Source organism: Mesoplodon densirostris, chromosome 16 (assembly GCF_025265405.1).
Source record: "Mesoplodon densirostris isolate mMesDen1 chromosome 16, mMesDen1 primary haplotype, whole genome shotgun sequence".
Taxonomy (NCBI): Eukaryota; Metazoa; Chordata; class Mammalia; order Artiodactyla; family Ziphiidae; genus Mesoplodon; species Mesoplodon densirostris.
Window position 1 is genome coordinate 5,364,953 of NC_082676.1, and position 14,070 is coordinate 5,379,022.

Here is a 14,070-nt window from a genome sequence, read left to right on the forward strand (position 1 = left end):
TGTCTCATTTTTATTTTTTTAAATAAAACACATACATGGTCAGTGAATAAATTATCGGAGGCAGAAAAAAATTCCACCAGCTGAGGTTTCTGAGATGTTGGTTAGTTTATAAAACCATCTGTGTGTTGGGCTTCCCTGGTGGCGCAGTGGTTGAGAGTCCGCCTGCCGATGCAGGGGACACGAGTTCGTGCCCCGGTCTGGGAAGATCCCACATGCCGCAGAGCGGCTGGGCCCGTGAGCCATGGCTGCTGAGCCTTCGTGTCCGGAGCCTATGCTCCGCAACGGGAGAGGCCACAACAGTGAGAGGCCCGTGTATTGCAAAAAAAAAAAAAAAAAAAAAAAAAAAAAAACCATCTGTGTGTTGACCAGAGCAAAAGGGTAAAAAAAATCTGTGCTTCAATGTTTTAAGTAGAAGTAGTTTTACGGGGCATTAAACTCATGAACATAAAATTGGAGTAAGTGTCATCTAAATTAAGGGGTGGCAAAAAGCATCAAATAGTTTCCTAGAAGTTTAAATGTATTTGTGTTCTTACTGTCTAAAGGATTTGTGTGTCTTCAGATTTTGACCTGACTCCCTCTCTCTCTCTTTTTAAAGAAATCTTAGAATTTATAGTCACCATGCTGTACATTACATCCCCAGCATTCATTTATCTTATCACTGGAAGTTTGTACCTTTTGAATCCCTTCACCCATTTTCCCCACCCACACCTCTGATGACCATCGATTTGTTCTGTTTCTATGAGATTTTTTTTTTTTAGATTCCACATATAAGTGAAATCATATAGTATTTGTCTTTCTCTCTCTGACTCATTTCACTTAGCATCATGTCCTCACTGTCCATCTGTGTCATTGGGCTTGCAGGATTTCCTTCCTTTTTATAGCTGAATGATATTTAATTGTATACAAATATACCACATTTTCTTTATCCACTCATCCATCAATGGGCACTTAGGTTGTTTCCATCTCTTGGATACTCTATGAAATGCTACAATGAACATGGGGGTGCAGATATCTCTTCGAGACAGAGATTTCATTTTCTTCAGATAAATACCCAGACGTGGAACTGCTGGATCATATGATAGTTCTATTTAAAATTTTTGGAGGAACCTCCATTACTGTCTTCTATACAGGTTGCATCAACTTACATTCCCACCAACAGTGCACAGGGTTGATCTGGGTCTCTTGAATTTTTATTCTCCCAAGGACCTGAAGTTAAGTAGATCTAAGTATGGATGTACCCATTTCCTCCACTGCTCTACGGGGGGTACCAGGGCCGGGACAGCCCTGAAAACCTTTCCAACCTGGACTTCTAGTCTTTCTGAAGTTTCAGCTGTTGGCACTGCAGTGTGGCCTGCTCTGCTGCTCTGGGCATTTCCCTTGACAGCACTGACCTACAGCCAGGCTGTGATCGACACAGACCAGCCAGTTAAAAGCAGAATTAAAGTCAACCCACCAGCAAGTTTCAGGAGAGTCAAACTGGGCATGTTGAATTCCTGTCCAGGCTTGGGGTCCAGACAGTCAAGGGAGCCCATCTTTTTTTTTTTTTTTTTTGCGGTACGCGGGCCTCTCACTGTTGTGGCCTCTCCCGTTGCGGAGCACAGGCTCTGGACGCGCAGGCTCAGCGGCCATGGCTCACGGGCCTAGCCGCTCAGCGGCATGTGGGATCTTCCCGGACCGGGGCACAAACCTGTGTCCCCTGCATCGGCAGGCGGACTCTCAACCACTGCGCCACCAGGGAAGCCCAGAGCCCATCTTTTTTGCTAGACTTTTTTGTTGCCAAACTGTTGTGGAAGATGATGCACAGATTCATTTTATGATCAGGAATTAGAACAAAAAGCAGCACCTGACATTGGAATTGTGTCCCAGGCCAAGGTGTGTGCTGCGTCATGCCTAGCAGACAGAAATTCAACCCTGGCCGGGTGGAGGCAAAGCTTGAAGACAGAAGATTCTGGCTGCTCTGCTCAACCACAGTGGCGGCATCTGATCACAAGGGACGTGGGTTTCTTCAAGGGTAGATGCCTCGCCTGCAGCGATGACTGAGATGCCAAAACATTAGGATTTAAGTGGAATGAGTCTGGCCAAGCATCCTGTTGTTTAGTCTATATCAGGCTAAACATCTGGGTGATTGGAAACATCTTTGGAGTTGAATGAGCCACGTGACCTTGTCTCATGCAGGCACAGCCTGAGTCAAGACCCATGAAGGACATGTGCTCAGAGGAGGGTATTTTCTGAGTGGGGGGAGAGGGAGGCAGCAAAATGTATTCAGTACTCTGTCCTGCTCCTGCACAGCCATAAGCAAGGACCACAAACCGGGCAGCTTAAGTAACAGAAGCTGGTTCTCTCACAGTTCTGGGGGCTGGCAGTCTGAGATCAAAGTGTTGGCAGGGCCGTGCTCCCTCTGCAACCTGTAGGGTAGAATCCTTCCCTGCCTCTTCCTGGCTCCTGGTGGTTTGCTGGCAGTTCTTGGCATCCCTTGGCTTGTAGATACATCACTCCAATTTCTGCCTCTGTGGTCACGTGGCTTCTCCCCCTGTGTCTTCACGTGGCCGCCTCCTCCCCGTGTCTCTCCTCTTCTTACAAGGACACCAGTCACATTGGATTAACCCCACACCCCCACTCCAGTATGAGCTCATCTTAGCTCATTCCCTCTGCAATCACCCTGTTTGTAAATCAGGCCACATTCACAGGTGCTGGACGTTAGGACTTGGACAGGTCTTTTTAGGGGGGACACAGTTTAGGCCATAATACCTTGGTCCTCTTTTTTCTCAGGACCTAAAGAGCTGTGACATTTCTCCTTTAAATGTGTGGTCTGTGGGTGGCAGGTGGGATGTGAGCATGACGACCGTGGGATTTCCTGGTGGCCGTGGCCCGTGTGACCCATGTGGCAGGTGATAAGTGTAGGCTCCACACTCAGAGGGAATGACAAGGCTCCTTGAAGGGCTGTTTCTCTTATGTTCCGGCTCTTCCAGGCTGGGCAGCCTGTGAGGACCTGAGTTTCCAGCTCTGGGCTGGAGGAGGGCTGTGTGGGGCAGAGAACCAACGAGGTGCCTGGGAGGAGGCTTCGCCCTGTGGCTCTGTTCTCAGCACCCGACCGGCTCCCTCTGGAGCTGTCGGCAGTCAGCACCCCCACCCCCCGGTGAGAAGCCCAGTCACTCAAAGCACATCCTGCAGGCTTTGTAGAGAACCACATCCCTGAACAAGAGGAGCTCTTCAGCCAGGAGCCTCTGGCATTTGGACACTGAGCCCAGAACTTGCAGGGGTGGCCCAGACTCGGTAGGAATTCTGTCCCCCAGTATTTGGTGCCCCCAAAGTCATGGAGCCCCTGTAGAAGTGCGCTAGAGGAGGCCAGTGTCCAGGGTCGGGGAAAGGTTCTAGATGAGGGATTCTTGCATTGGTAAAGCACTCCCACCCACACCTGGACAGGAAGGTGAGCAGGAAAGGTTTGGATGGGTGGGGCTTGTAGGTGGATTCCATGAGATACAAGCGCCTCCAGCCCCCTCACTCAAGCAAACCCAGGGAGGAACCCATCCCATGAACAGTGACACTGGACCAACCAGAGGGAGGAAGGAATGTGACTCCGTGGAGGGCAGGTAACTGACATGGCTGCCCTCCACCTCTGCCCACCCCAGGTGTGAAGGAGGCACCACCCTCTGCTACTCAGAAACGAAGCACCAACCCACCTTCACAGGCCACCTACAAACTCTCTGCTTGCCTACTGCCTGGGGTCCGGTTGGTGGGGCCTCAGGGCCTGCTGGCTCTTCCTTGCTGCCCTCTTTCACCAACTGGACACGGCACTCTCCACCCCCAGCCCCATTTGTAGGAGGTGAAGCAAAGCCTCAGGGACAGGCAGGGACCGGAAATCAAATGTTGACCAAGGGGTTAATGTCAGACGTCCACGGGGGACGGACGATGGCCTCGTTGCCCAGCTCGGCTGCTGTCTGCGTGGTGATGGGGGTCGGGGGGGTGGACCAGGTAATCGGGGAAGGTTTTCTATGGAGCGCTTGGGAAACCCATCCCCTCCAGGAAATCTGCACTCAGTGGCACATCTTGTGCTCGTTTTTGCTTTAAAGCTGTTGACGTATTGCAGATATCCTGGGGAAGGAGTGTCGAGGGACGCTCAAAGCACTTTATTCCTCCTGAAAAGCAGGCCCAGGGGTATTTGGGTACAGAAACACCTGGCCAACAACCTCATTACAACGAGGATGCTGAAAAGGGGGATTGAAGGTGACATGAAAGGGTTTAGACAAATATTTAAAAATGAAATCACATTGTGTTTTTAAAAGCCATACCTAGAAATTCCCATGGTATTAAAAAAATCAGAGAGTCTATTTTGCTTTATTCATTGCATTAGCCAAGAATGAATATGTTACAAGAATGTTCCGGAAGGGAGGCATTGATGAATTGAAAACGTCTAAGGGCTATTTTGTGTTCTTTGCAACAATATCCCATGAACAGATGTGGAGGGGAACCCTGTCCTTGGCGGGAGGCCGGGGAGCTCTTCCTTTCCTGGGCATGGGCACCGGCGTCTGGCGGTCCACCCTTCCTGGCCTCAGGGGCCGGGGTCTCTCTCTGGACTCAGTGGACACCTTGCTTCGGCCAGTTTAGCTCCTTGGCATATGCCCCTTTGCAGCTTCTGATCTCATAATTGTACTCCAGACACTTGTGCAGTCCTGGCACACCGGATCTCCAGCCGATGAAGCCCTGGGTCGTCTTTGGGACTGGGGGGGATGGGAGCACCTGGAATAGAAAGGCAGGGGGTTGAGTTGCCTTGGGCCACAGCAACACGAGGCGTGTCCACGGAGGCATCAGGATCGGTACGCCTGGTGTGGAAAAGACAGAAAGAACCACGGTACTGGCCCCAAAATAGACACATAGGTCAATGGAACAGAACAGAGAGCCCAGAAATGGACCCGCACTTCTATGGGTACTTAATCCATGACAAAGGAGGCAGAATATACAGTGGGGAAAAGACAGCCTCCTTGATAAATGGTGTTGGGAAAACGGGACAACGACATGCAAAAGAAGCAAACTGGTCTGCTTCTCACACCATGCACAAAACTAAACTCAAATGGATTAAAGACTTAAAGGTAAGACCTGAAACCATAAAACTTCTAGAAGAAAACATAGACAGCACATTCTTTGACATTGGTCTTAGCAATATTTTTTGGGATATGTCTCCCCAGGCAAGGGAAAAATAAAAAAATGGGACTACATCAAACTAAAAGGCACCTTCTGCACAGAGAAGGAAACTATCAACAGAACAAAAAGGCTGCTTACTGAATGGGGGAAGATATTTGCAAACGTATGTGATAAAGGGTTAATATCCAAGATATGCAAAGAACTCATACAACTCGGCATCAAAAAAACAAACAACCTGATTAAAAAGTGGGCAGAGGACCTGAATAGACATTTTTCGAAAGAAGATATACAGGTAGTTAACAGTCACATTAAAAGATGTTCACTGTCACGAATCATCACACCTGTCAGAATCGCCATCATCAAAAAGACAACAAGTGACAAGTGCTGGCGAGGATGTGGAGAAAAGGGAACCCTCCTGCACTGTTGGTGGGAATGGAAATTGGTGCAGCCACTGTGGAAAACAGTATGGAGGTTTGTCAAAAAATTAAAAATAGAACTATCATACTATCCAGCAATTCCACCCCTGGGTACTTGCCTAAAGTAAATGAAAACACGAATTTGAAAAGGTATATGCAACTCTATGTTCATTGAACCATTATTTACAATAGCCAAGATAAGGAAGCAACCTAAGTGCCCATCAACAGATGACTGGATAAAGATGTGGTCTATATATACAATGGAATATTACTCAGCCATAAAAATTAATGAAATCTTCCCATTTGTGACAACATAGATGGATGTAGAGGATACTTAAAGGTGAAATAAATCAGACAGAGAAAGACAAATACTGCATGATTTTACTTACATGTGGAGTCTAAAAAACAAAACAAATGGACAAAACAAACAGAAACAGAGTCATAGAAACAGAGAACAAACAGATGGTTGCCAGAGGGGTAGTGGAGGAGGAGAAGAATGGGTGAGGGAGAGTAAGAGGGACAAACTTCCAGTTGCAAAATAAATGAGTCACAGGGATGAAATGTGCAGTGTGGGAATATAGTCAGTAATTATGCAATATCTTTGTATGGTGACAGATCGTAATGAGACTTATGGTGATCATTTTGAAATGTTTAGAAATATTGAATCACTGTGTTGTATAATAAGAACGAACATAGTGTTGTGGGTCAATTAGACTTCAAAAACAAAGAAACTTGTGAAAAAGTGGTCAGATTTGTGGTTACCAGAGGCGGGGGTGGGGGAGGAGGAATTGGATGAAGGTGGTCAAAAAAAAGGTACAGACTTCCAGTTATAAGACAAACAAGTGCTAGGGATGTAACGTGCAACAGGATAAATATTATGAGCACTGCTCTATGTTATATATGGAAGCTGTTAAGAGAATGAATGCTAAGAATTCTCATCACAAGGAGAAAATAATTTTTTTTCTATTTCTTAAATTTTGTATCTATATGAGAAGATGGATGTTCGCTAAACTTATTGTGAAAATCATTTCATGGTGTATGTAAGTCAACTCATGATGCTGCACACCTTATACTTACTTAGTACTGTATGTCAATTATAGCTTAATAAAACTGGAAGAAAAAATTAGAAAGAAAAGACAGAAAGAAGAGCCAGGGTCCCTAAGTAAGGTGCACTGAACGTAAGCACGCTCCAATCAGCTGGCCTCGGAGATCACATTTTCCCTGAAACTAACGATCACCAAACATTTCTCTTTATCTTGTAATGCTTAACACATTTAATTCACAACCCAATGAAATACTTTTTATTTGGTAAAAGAGAGAAAAAGAGAAAAAAGTAAGGTGCAGAAATATCAAATACTACAGTTCACAGTGCCCTTTATAAAATATGTGGCAACATTGTCAGATGGTAGCCTGGCAGTTATAGGTTTGATTAGAAGGTTTTATGATACGTGTGTGTACACACACACACCCCCCCCCCAAACCATAGATGCCACAGGAATGAAAAACAATTGAATTTAATTAAAAACCAGAAGGGAAATGGGATTCTATCTGAAATGAAAAAAAACCCCACAATTTTGTTTGCCAATTCCTTGAAATTTGGAAAATTTTTGGAAAATGAGGCTAAATGTTTATGCAGGTTTCTCCCTTCCATTTGGAATAATCTTCTGTTCTGCTCTTACGGGGGGGTTTGAACCAAGACAGCAGTGAGGAATATTTGTTCCAGCAGAAGAACCGAGATGAAGCGGTTTAGTATGCTTGGGGTTACGAGTTCACACTTGGCTCAAAGGATCTTTGAGTGAGGCGGTGGCCGGAGGGGACGGTCCTGGTGGATGAAGCCCCTTAACATATATTCTTGATGAGGCATTAAAATTAATCTCTTGAGAGGCCCCATGCAGGGAGGGTCATGAACAAATGCCAGCGGGGCCAGAATTTCCTCCAGCGAGCCAGTTCTCCACGATGCTGGGACCTCGGGAACACACGGGACCAGCTTTCAAGTCCATCTCCAACTTGTAAGAGAGTGCAGTCAGAACCCACCCTGGCATGCCACACTTCACCCATCAGATGAAGAGAGGAAAACACCACCGTGAAGGAACTTATGGGAAAATCTGTTGTTAATTCTCTGTGAAGGGCAATATTACCGTCATCTACGAAAAATGAAAATGCAAACACTCTTTGACCTGACAATCCATCCCTAGGTATTTATCCTAAGACATCCTAATACCTGCACACGCACATACCAAGGCCCTGTTTGTCATAGCCAATGCCTGGACACAGCCTACGTGTCCATCCATGGGGGACCCATTCAGCCACAGTCCCTCTGCACCATGGAAAATTACGCAGCCATTTAAAAGAACGAGGTAGCTCTGTATATCCTCAGATGGAATGACTTTGAAGACAAACTGCTAAGAGAAAAAAAGATGCATAAAAAGATGTAAAATATGGTATCATTTCTGTACTAAGGAAAAAGGGCTAGAGCCCTCCACATCCACCTGGATAGGCATATTGCATCTGGGGAAGGGTGCAGAGACGGGGGGCAACAGCTCTCAGGACTTGGGGGAGGGAAGGAGGCTTTTCGCAGCATTGCCCTTTGGGGTGTAGGATGCCTGTTAAACCATAAATGTATTTTTAAAGGGTCTACCCACCTGAAGAGGGGATGGGAAGGAGGAAGACGGGAACCATTTCTTCGGCAAGGAAGGAAGCTCAGAGGGAACCAAGCAAAGTGCCTTTCTCTGCTGGATCGTGAGACTGACCCTCCACTCCTCCCCCCGTCCACCCCCCCAGGCTCTGACAGGGGTGTGGCTTCCACACCTGGCCTTCTCCTAAGCAGAGGCTCACACAGGGAGAAATCATGTTCCGTTTTGTTCTGGTCCCAGGACAGTTCCTCTCTTCTCCCCCCCAGAAGGGGATGCTGTTCTGATCTCTAGGTGGGAAGGCTTCCTTTGAAAAGATGATTCTGGTGGCAGCTGCCACCCCGCCTGAGCAGGCACGGGGGCCATTTGTCAGGATGGCAGAGGGAGGGGCCCAGCTTCCCCAGGGGCAAGGCACTTACGGGGACCGCTCCTGGCCAGGAGAGACAGCAGGGTCCCTCGGGGACCCCTGTGTCCTCTTCTGGGGTGGAGGTGGGGGTAGGGAGGTGGCTGATGGGTCTCAGCCCTCTGCACAGCCTGATCCCTCACTCAGCAACAAGAGCGATCTCTTAAAAAGGCAATTCTCAACACCCTGTGGCCCTGCTTCCCACTGCAAATCGGGCTCAAATCCCAACTCCTTCCTCTGGCCTCTGAGGTCCCTCCCGTGTAGGGACCAGTAACCCGCTGTGTCTCCCATGTGTGCGCTTAGAAAGGGCTGGAAACCCGCCTCCCCGCAGGCCGGGCGCCGCTCTGTTCTTACCCAGCTCCTGGCTGGGCCCACCAGGAGCAACACCGGAGAAACATCATCTCTGGTGGGGTTGATTTCTTACTTAGGAAAGCAAGTACTTAAAAGGACTTTGCGAACCTTGATGTATTTCTCCACTGGGGTCACTGGCCGGATGCGGAAGCGCTCGGGAAGCTCGATTTTGGGCTTTGGGGTGGCGGGCTCTTCTTCACACTTGATCAGCTGAAACACAATCCCCAGGGATGGGGCCCCGCAGGCTGAGACCTTGGAAGCTTCCCCTCACTGCCCCCCCCAGGACAAGGCACTTTACAGGTAAGGTGGTGCTCAGATCACAGTTAGAAAGGGGTGGAGTGGGGACTGGCCAAGAGGCCAGCTCAGCCCCAGGCCCTTGCAGACTGCCTATTTACAGCCCTGCTGAGTGATTTGAGAACACGTCACAGGTTATGGACTCAGAGTAAAACATGGCAGCAAGGTTCAGGACCAACCTGTAAACTACGAGGAGAGCCTCCATCCCCCCTTTTAATTTTTAAAGCAATTTTGAACTCTTCAAAAACCCAATTTAATTACACATAAGGAATATTAATATAGACTTTTTATGCATATTATATTAATAAGGACTCATTTTATGCATGAAATTTCAAATTGTGTAACTCTCTAAGTATTAAAAAAACTCATTAAGAATGGCATAATTTCAGCGCTAGTGGGACAGGGTGAATTACAAAGGGGCTTTACGCTGCCTAGAATCATGAACATTTTGAATTATGTGGCCTTTGTGCGATTCTGCCTCCCTCCAAAGAAATGTGGTTTCCTCATGTTGTGTCCTGGAGATCACGTGGAAGGTTGCAAACCACTGGGCACAATCCCAGTGAAGCTCACACAAGCATTCTGCGGGCCTGTTGGTGTCTTATAAATCCAAGCCACTATTCTAGACTCAGAAGATTTCATTAAAGCATCTGGATTTCTGGACTCTCTCTTTTTTTTTTTTTTTTTTTTTTTTTTTTTTTGCGGTACGCGGGCCTCTCACTGTTGTGGCCTCTCCCGTTGCGGAGCACAGGCTCCGGACACGCAGGCTCAGGGGCCATGGCTCAAGGGCCCAGCTGCTCCGCGGCATGTGGGATCTTCCCAGACCGGGGCACGAACTCGTGTCCCCTGCGTCAGCAGGCGGACTCCTAACCACTGCGCCACCAGGGAAGCCCTGGACTCTCTTGAACAGTCAGAAAATACAGCCAGTCTGCTTGCCTGGTGGCCCTCAGCTGGGCTGACGGTGGCTGCCTCTGGATGGGGTCAGTGGTCTCTTTGCTGGTGTCCCCATCACTCCCTATTAATTATGCCTGGTCCTTTTCCTCATTTCTGTTTCCTATCTGGTGTAGGAAGTACCAAGAGTATTTTCCTAATAATCGTGCCGATATTCACTTGGCCTCTCCTCTCTTTCCATCTGAACGTCACAGTCACTCAGTGAGGCAGTGAGGACTATCACCCCATTTTACAGATGGGAATTCCAAGGCCGAGTGGCCCTGGAATCAGCCAGACCAGCATCTCCCCTTGGTGCCTCTCTTTCTGAGCTGTGTGACTTTGCACTTCTTTGAGCTCAAATTCCTCATTTGGAAAATGGACATCAAAGAGCACCTCCCTCTGCACAGGGGTTGTCGTGTGGGTTCAATGAGCTGGTTCGGATGAAGCACCTAGAACGTGCCTGGCACATAGTAAGTGCTCAATAAATTTGTGAATGGGAGGAAACTTCAGATGTCAGCCGTCTTCGCCTACAACATGCTCTTTAATTTATTCTTGCAAATTATACACTTCATAACCATTTATTCTTGGAAATGATTGATTCTATAACCTCCAAGCTCACCAAATTTACATTTACCTCCTCGAGGGGGGTTGTTAAAAATCCCCAGTTCGGGGCCCAGTTTTGTCGTGCTTCGTTTTCAGCCTTCAGGCGGTACTTCCTGAAAAAGAAAGCTCTTAAATACCAGACAACATTTGAAAAGGGTTAAAGTAGCAAACCCTAAGGTGCAATGGGGAGAATTTTACATTCTTCGATGCATCTGGACTGAAGGATGATTCCGTGTCAGGGAGGAAACAGGAGTCCCTGTCGCTGGGGACTTCCCACTAATGTAAGGAAGACACATGTCTAAGAACCAGAGATGCTGGTTGGATGGTACATCGGGGAGCAGAGAGGACTGGGGCTGACTCTGCCCGAGGGGTCATCTAGGAATGGAATCCTTGTTTTGGGGGCCCCTGGACCTATAGTAATGGGAGAGTGTTAAGTCGTTATGGAGGTACATATAAAGGTCCTTTGTTTTCAGAGCAAGGCCCCGGGGCAGAGTGAGTGAGGCCCTGGGATGCAAAATTTAAGGAGGTGCCCGCTCTCAGGTTCCTGCAAGTGCAGAGCCAGCACCTGCGTGACCTTGAGATGGAGCCCCCCCCTTAACTATTGCACTCCAGACACCTCACTCATCCCACCCTGATCCTGGCCCTGCTTTTGCTCCACATTGAATATAATTTATACATAACTACCTAGGAGCTGAACTGAGTTGCAATTGAAGAGCGGGTGTGTCGCATTTTGCAAAAATCTGATTAAACATGTATTCATTTTGATTTTCAAGTTTCTTTTCCTATTTTGGAATCAATAACTGCACCCCAAGCCCCCTCTGATGTCTCAACAGTTTCAGAGGTCCTGGCCAGGCTCTTTCCCTGGGCACTGAGCATCTAAAGCAGAGTCTATTTCCAAGGGAGCTGTAACATGAGACAAAAATATGAGCCATATATGTAATTTAAAATTTTCTAGAGCCACATTTTTAAAAAAGTAAAAATAAACTTAATTTTGGTATCACTTTTTAGGGGCATGAAGTTTTTGAAATCTAGTATTTTACATTGACAGCTCATCCCAATTTGGAATAATCACGTTTCAAGGGTTCAATAGCCACTTTGGACATGGGACTGAACAGTCTAAGGGCTTAATTGGCTCTGTTCACATAGGAGGGGCCATCTGATTTGGGTCTTGAAGGATGAGTAGGAGTTTGTTTGGTGGGGGAAGAGAGAAAAGGGCATTCTAGGCAGAGGGAACAGACCCTGCTAATACCCTGCTAGGTAGTATTTCCTATAGTGGGTACTTGGATAAAAATAAAGATTTAAAAAATAATAATAGCATGTATTTATTGCAAATAATACTGGCTTTCCATTTTCAAGAGTGATATAAAGTTTCCTATAAAAATAAGTTCATTAAGTGAAACAAAGCTAATTTAAAGAAAAATATGAAGTGACTATTACAGGATTTTCAAGGAAATGGTAAAAGTCATAGAGATGACAATAAGATAACTGAAGTTTAAGAGCTAAGCCATGTTGGTTTGTTGTTGCTAATATTTACTTACCTGCATCTAAATTAGTAACTTCCCATACTGGTTAAAACTTCAAAGAGATGGGATACTATTTAGCAATGGGATAGAATGCCAAATAAAAACATCCATTACAGATGTCTGCTGAACGTAAATCTTTTAGAAAATGGATCTATTCTTTAAATTAAAACTTCTTGTTCAAAAACCAGGACAAGCAAGAGAGAATGTGAAGTGCTCTCATTCGACTGAACAAACATAAAGATTTTTTAAACATTTGGTAAATATTAAAAATAAGCACACATCAGTCGTATCTCAACAAGCAAAGCTTTGCAGCGGGTTGTAAAGCCAGATGCAAAACCTTTCACGCCTTTGTGGTGTCCCTAAGAAAAGAGAAAGAAAGGCTCTTTCGTCCCTAACACTACCCCCTTTCCGCAAGGCCCCGACCACCTCCAGGGCACGCTCTTCGCGCCCAGAGGTCGATCACCTCAAGGACTTGGTGGGGAAACTGAGGCCGCCAGGTTGAACACTTCAGGTGGGAACGGCCCAGCCCACTGGGTTACCGGGTCCCGGGCGTTACCAGATCTCGTCCTGGGCCACGAGGTTCATGCGCTCGGCCGCGGCCCTGCTGATGGGCTTCTGCGCCATGGGTCCTGGGGTCTTGGAGCTCCCTGCACGCTCGGTCACTGGGCTCAGCGTCTCACGTCGCCTAGGAGACGGGTTGCCAAGCAACGCAGGACGCGGAGGCGGAGGCGGCGCAGCACCTGGCGAGGTTGTGGCCGCCTGGCTTCGCGGCTTCCGTGCGCCCACTGCCAATCTCAGTCCGCAGCTGCGCTCTTCGCCCGCCTCCCTGCCCACCTGCCGGCTCGCGGGTGCCGCAGCCCTTCTCTGCGGAAAACCTTGGGGAAACCTCAAGACCTTACATTCCCTCCTCCCTTTAAAATTTAGACCTGTCATGCAAGTGTACAGGCCAAGTGTACCAACCCTAAGCGTACCGAGCTTAATGGATTCCGTCATAGAGACCCCCTGTAACCACCGCCTGGGTTACGAAATAGGTCACTCGACGCCCCGCCCCCCAGCCCCGTCGACTTCTGTCGGCAGAGATTTGTTTCATCACAATTTGAACTTTGTGTAAGTGGAATCATCCTGGTGTCGTTTTTGCCTGGCTTCCTTGGTCCAGTGTTATGTTTGAGAGGTTCATCCGTGTCGCTGCGAGTAGCTGGGGTGTGTTCACTTCCATGTGGGCGTCACTGGGGCTGAGTTTTGGGGCCTCCGTGAAAGTGCTGCTGTGAGTTTCAGCGCACATGGCTTTTGGAGAACATATGCATGCATTTCTTTGGCATCCACTCTTTATAACCATCTCCAAATGGTTGGCCCAAGACACAAAGGTTTGGGGGACAGTGTAGGGAGATGGAAATGGGGCTTTGGGTGGAACTGGGGTTGACTTCTTGAGGATGTCAGTTTTGAATAAGAGGCTATGGATGGCTGGTGGACTGGCCTGGAAGGCGAGATTCCTTCTTTCCTGAGAAGTGAGAGAGGAACCCGAGCTACGCTGGCCTGGGGTTCTCCCCGGGCCCCACCCTGAGGCCACTGCAGGAAGGCAGTAACCGTCATGGTGCAGCGTTCACCAGGTCCTGGCTGGACGCTTCCCTCAGCCTCTAACTTCATGGAGATTCACAAACTTCGTGGAGGAAGGGTTCACTCGTGACCAGGTCACAGAAGGGAAAACTGCCTCAAACAATAGGTGGAAGAGAAAGGATTTGAACCAAGCCCCAAAGCCACCCCCTGCATCTTACCATAAACTCCTG

At 47.7% G+C, this 14,070-nt stretch overlaps 1 protein-coding gene across 1 annotated transcript; it reads right to left on the bottom strand.

Annotated features, from left to right (window-relative positions):
• Positions 1–4,575: 4,575 nt before the first annotated feature.
• On the bottom strand, positions 4,576–12,943 carry CIMIP1 (ciliary microtubule inner protein 1). The gene is made up of 4 exons (XM_060079426.1): positions 12,843–12,943; positions 10,795–10,876; positions 9,048–9,149; positions 4,576–4,737 (listed from the first exon to the last, which is right to left on the bottom strand). Exons 1-4 carry the CDS (start codon positions 12,908–12,910, stop codon positions 4,576–4,578), a joined length of 414 nt encoding a protein of 137 aa, XP_059935409.1. The 5' UTR covers positions 12,911–12,943.
• Between the last annotated feature and the right edge of the window lie 1,127 nt (positions 12,944–14,070).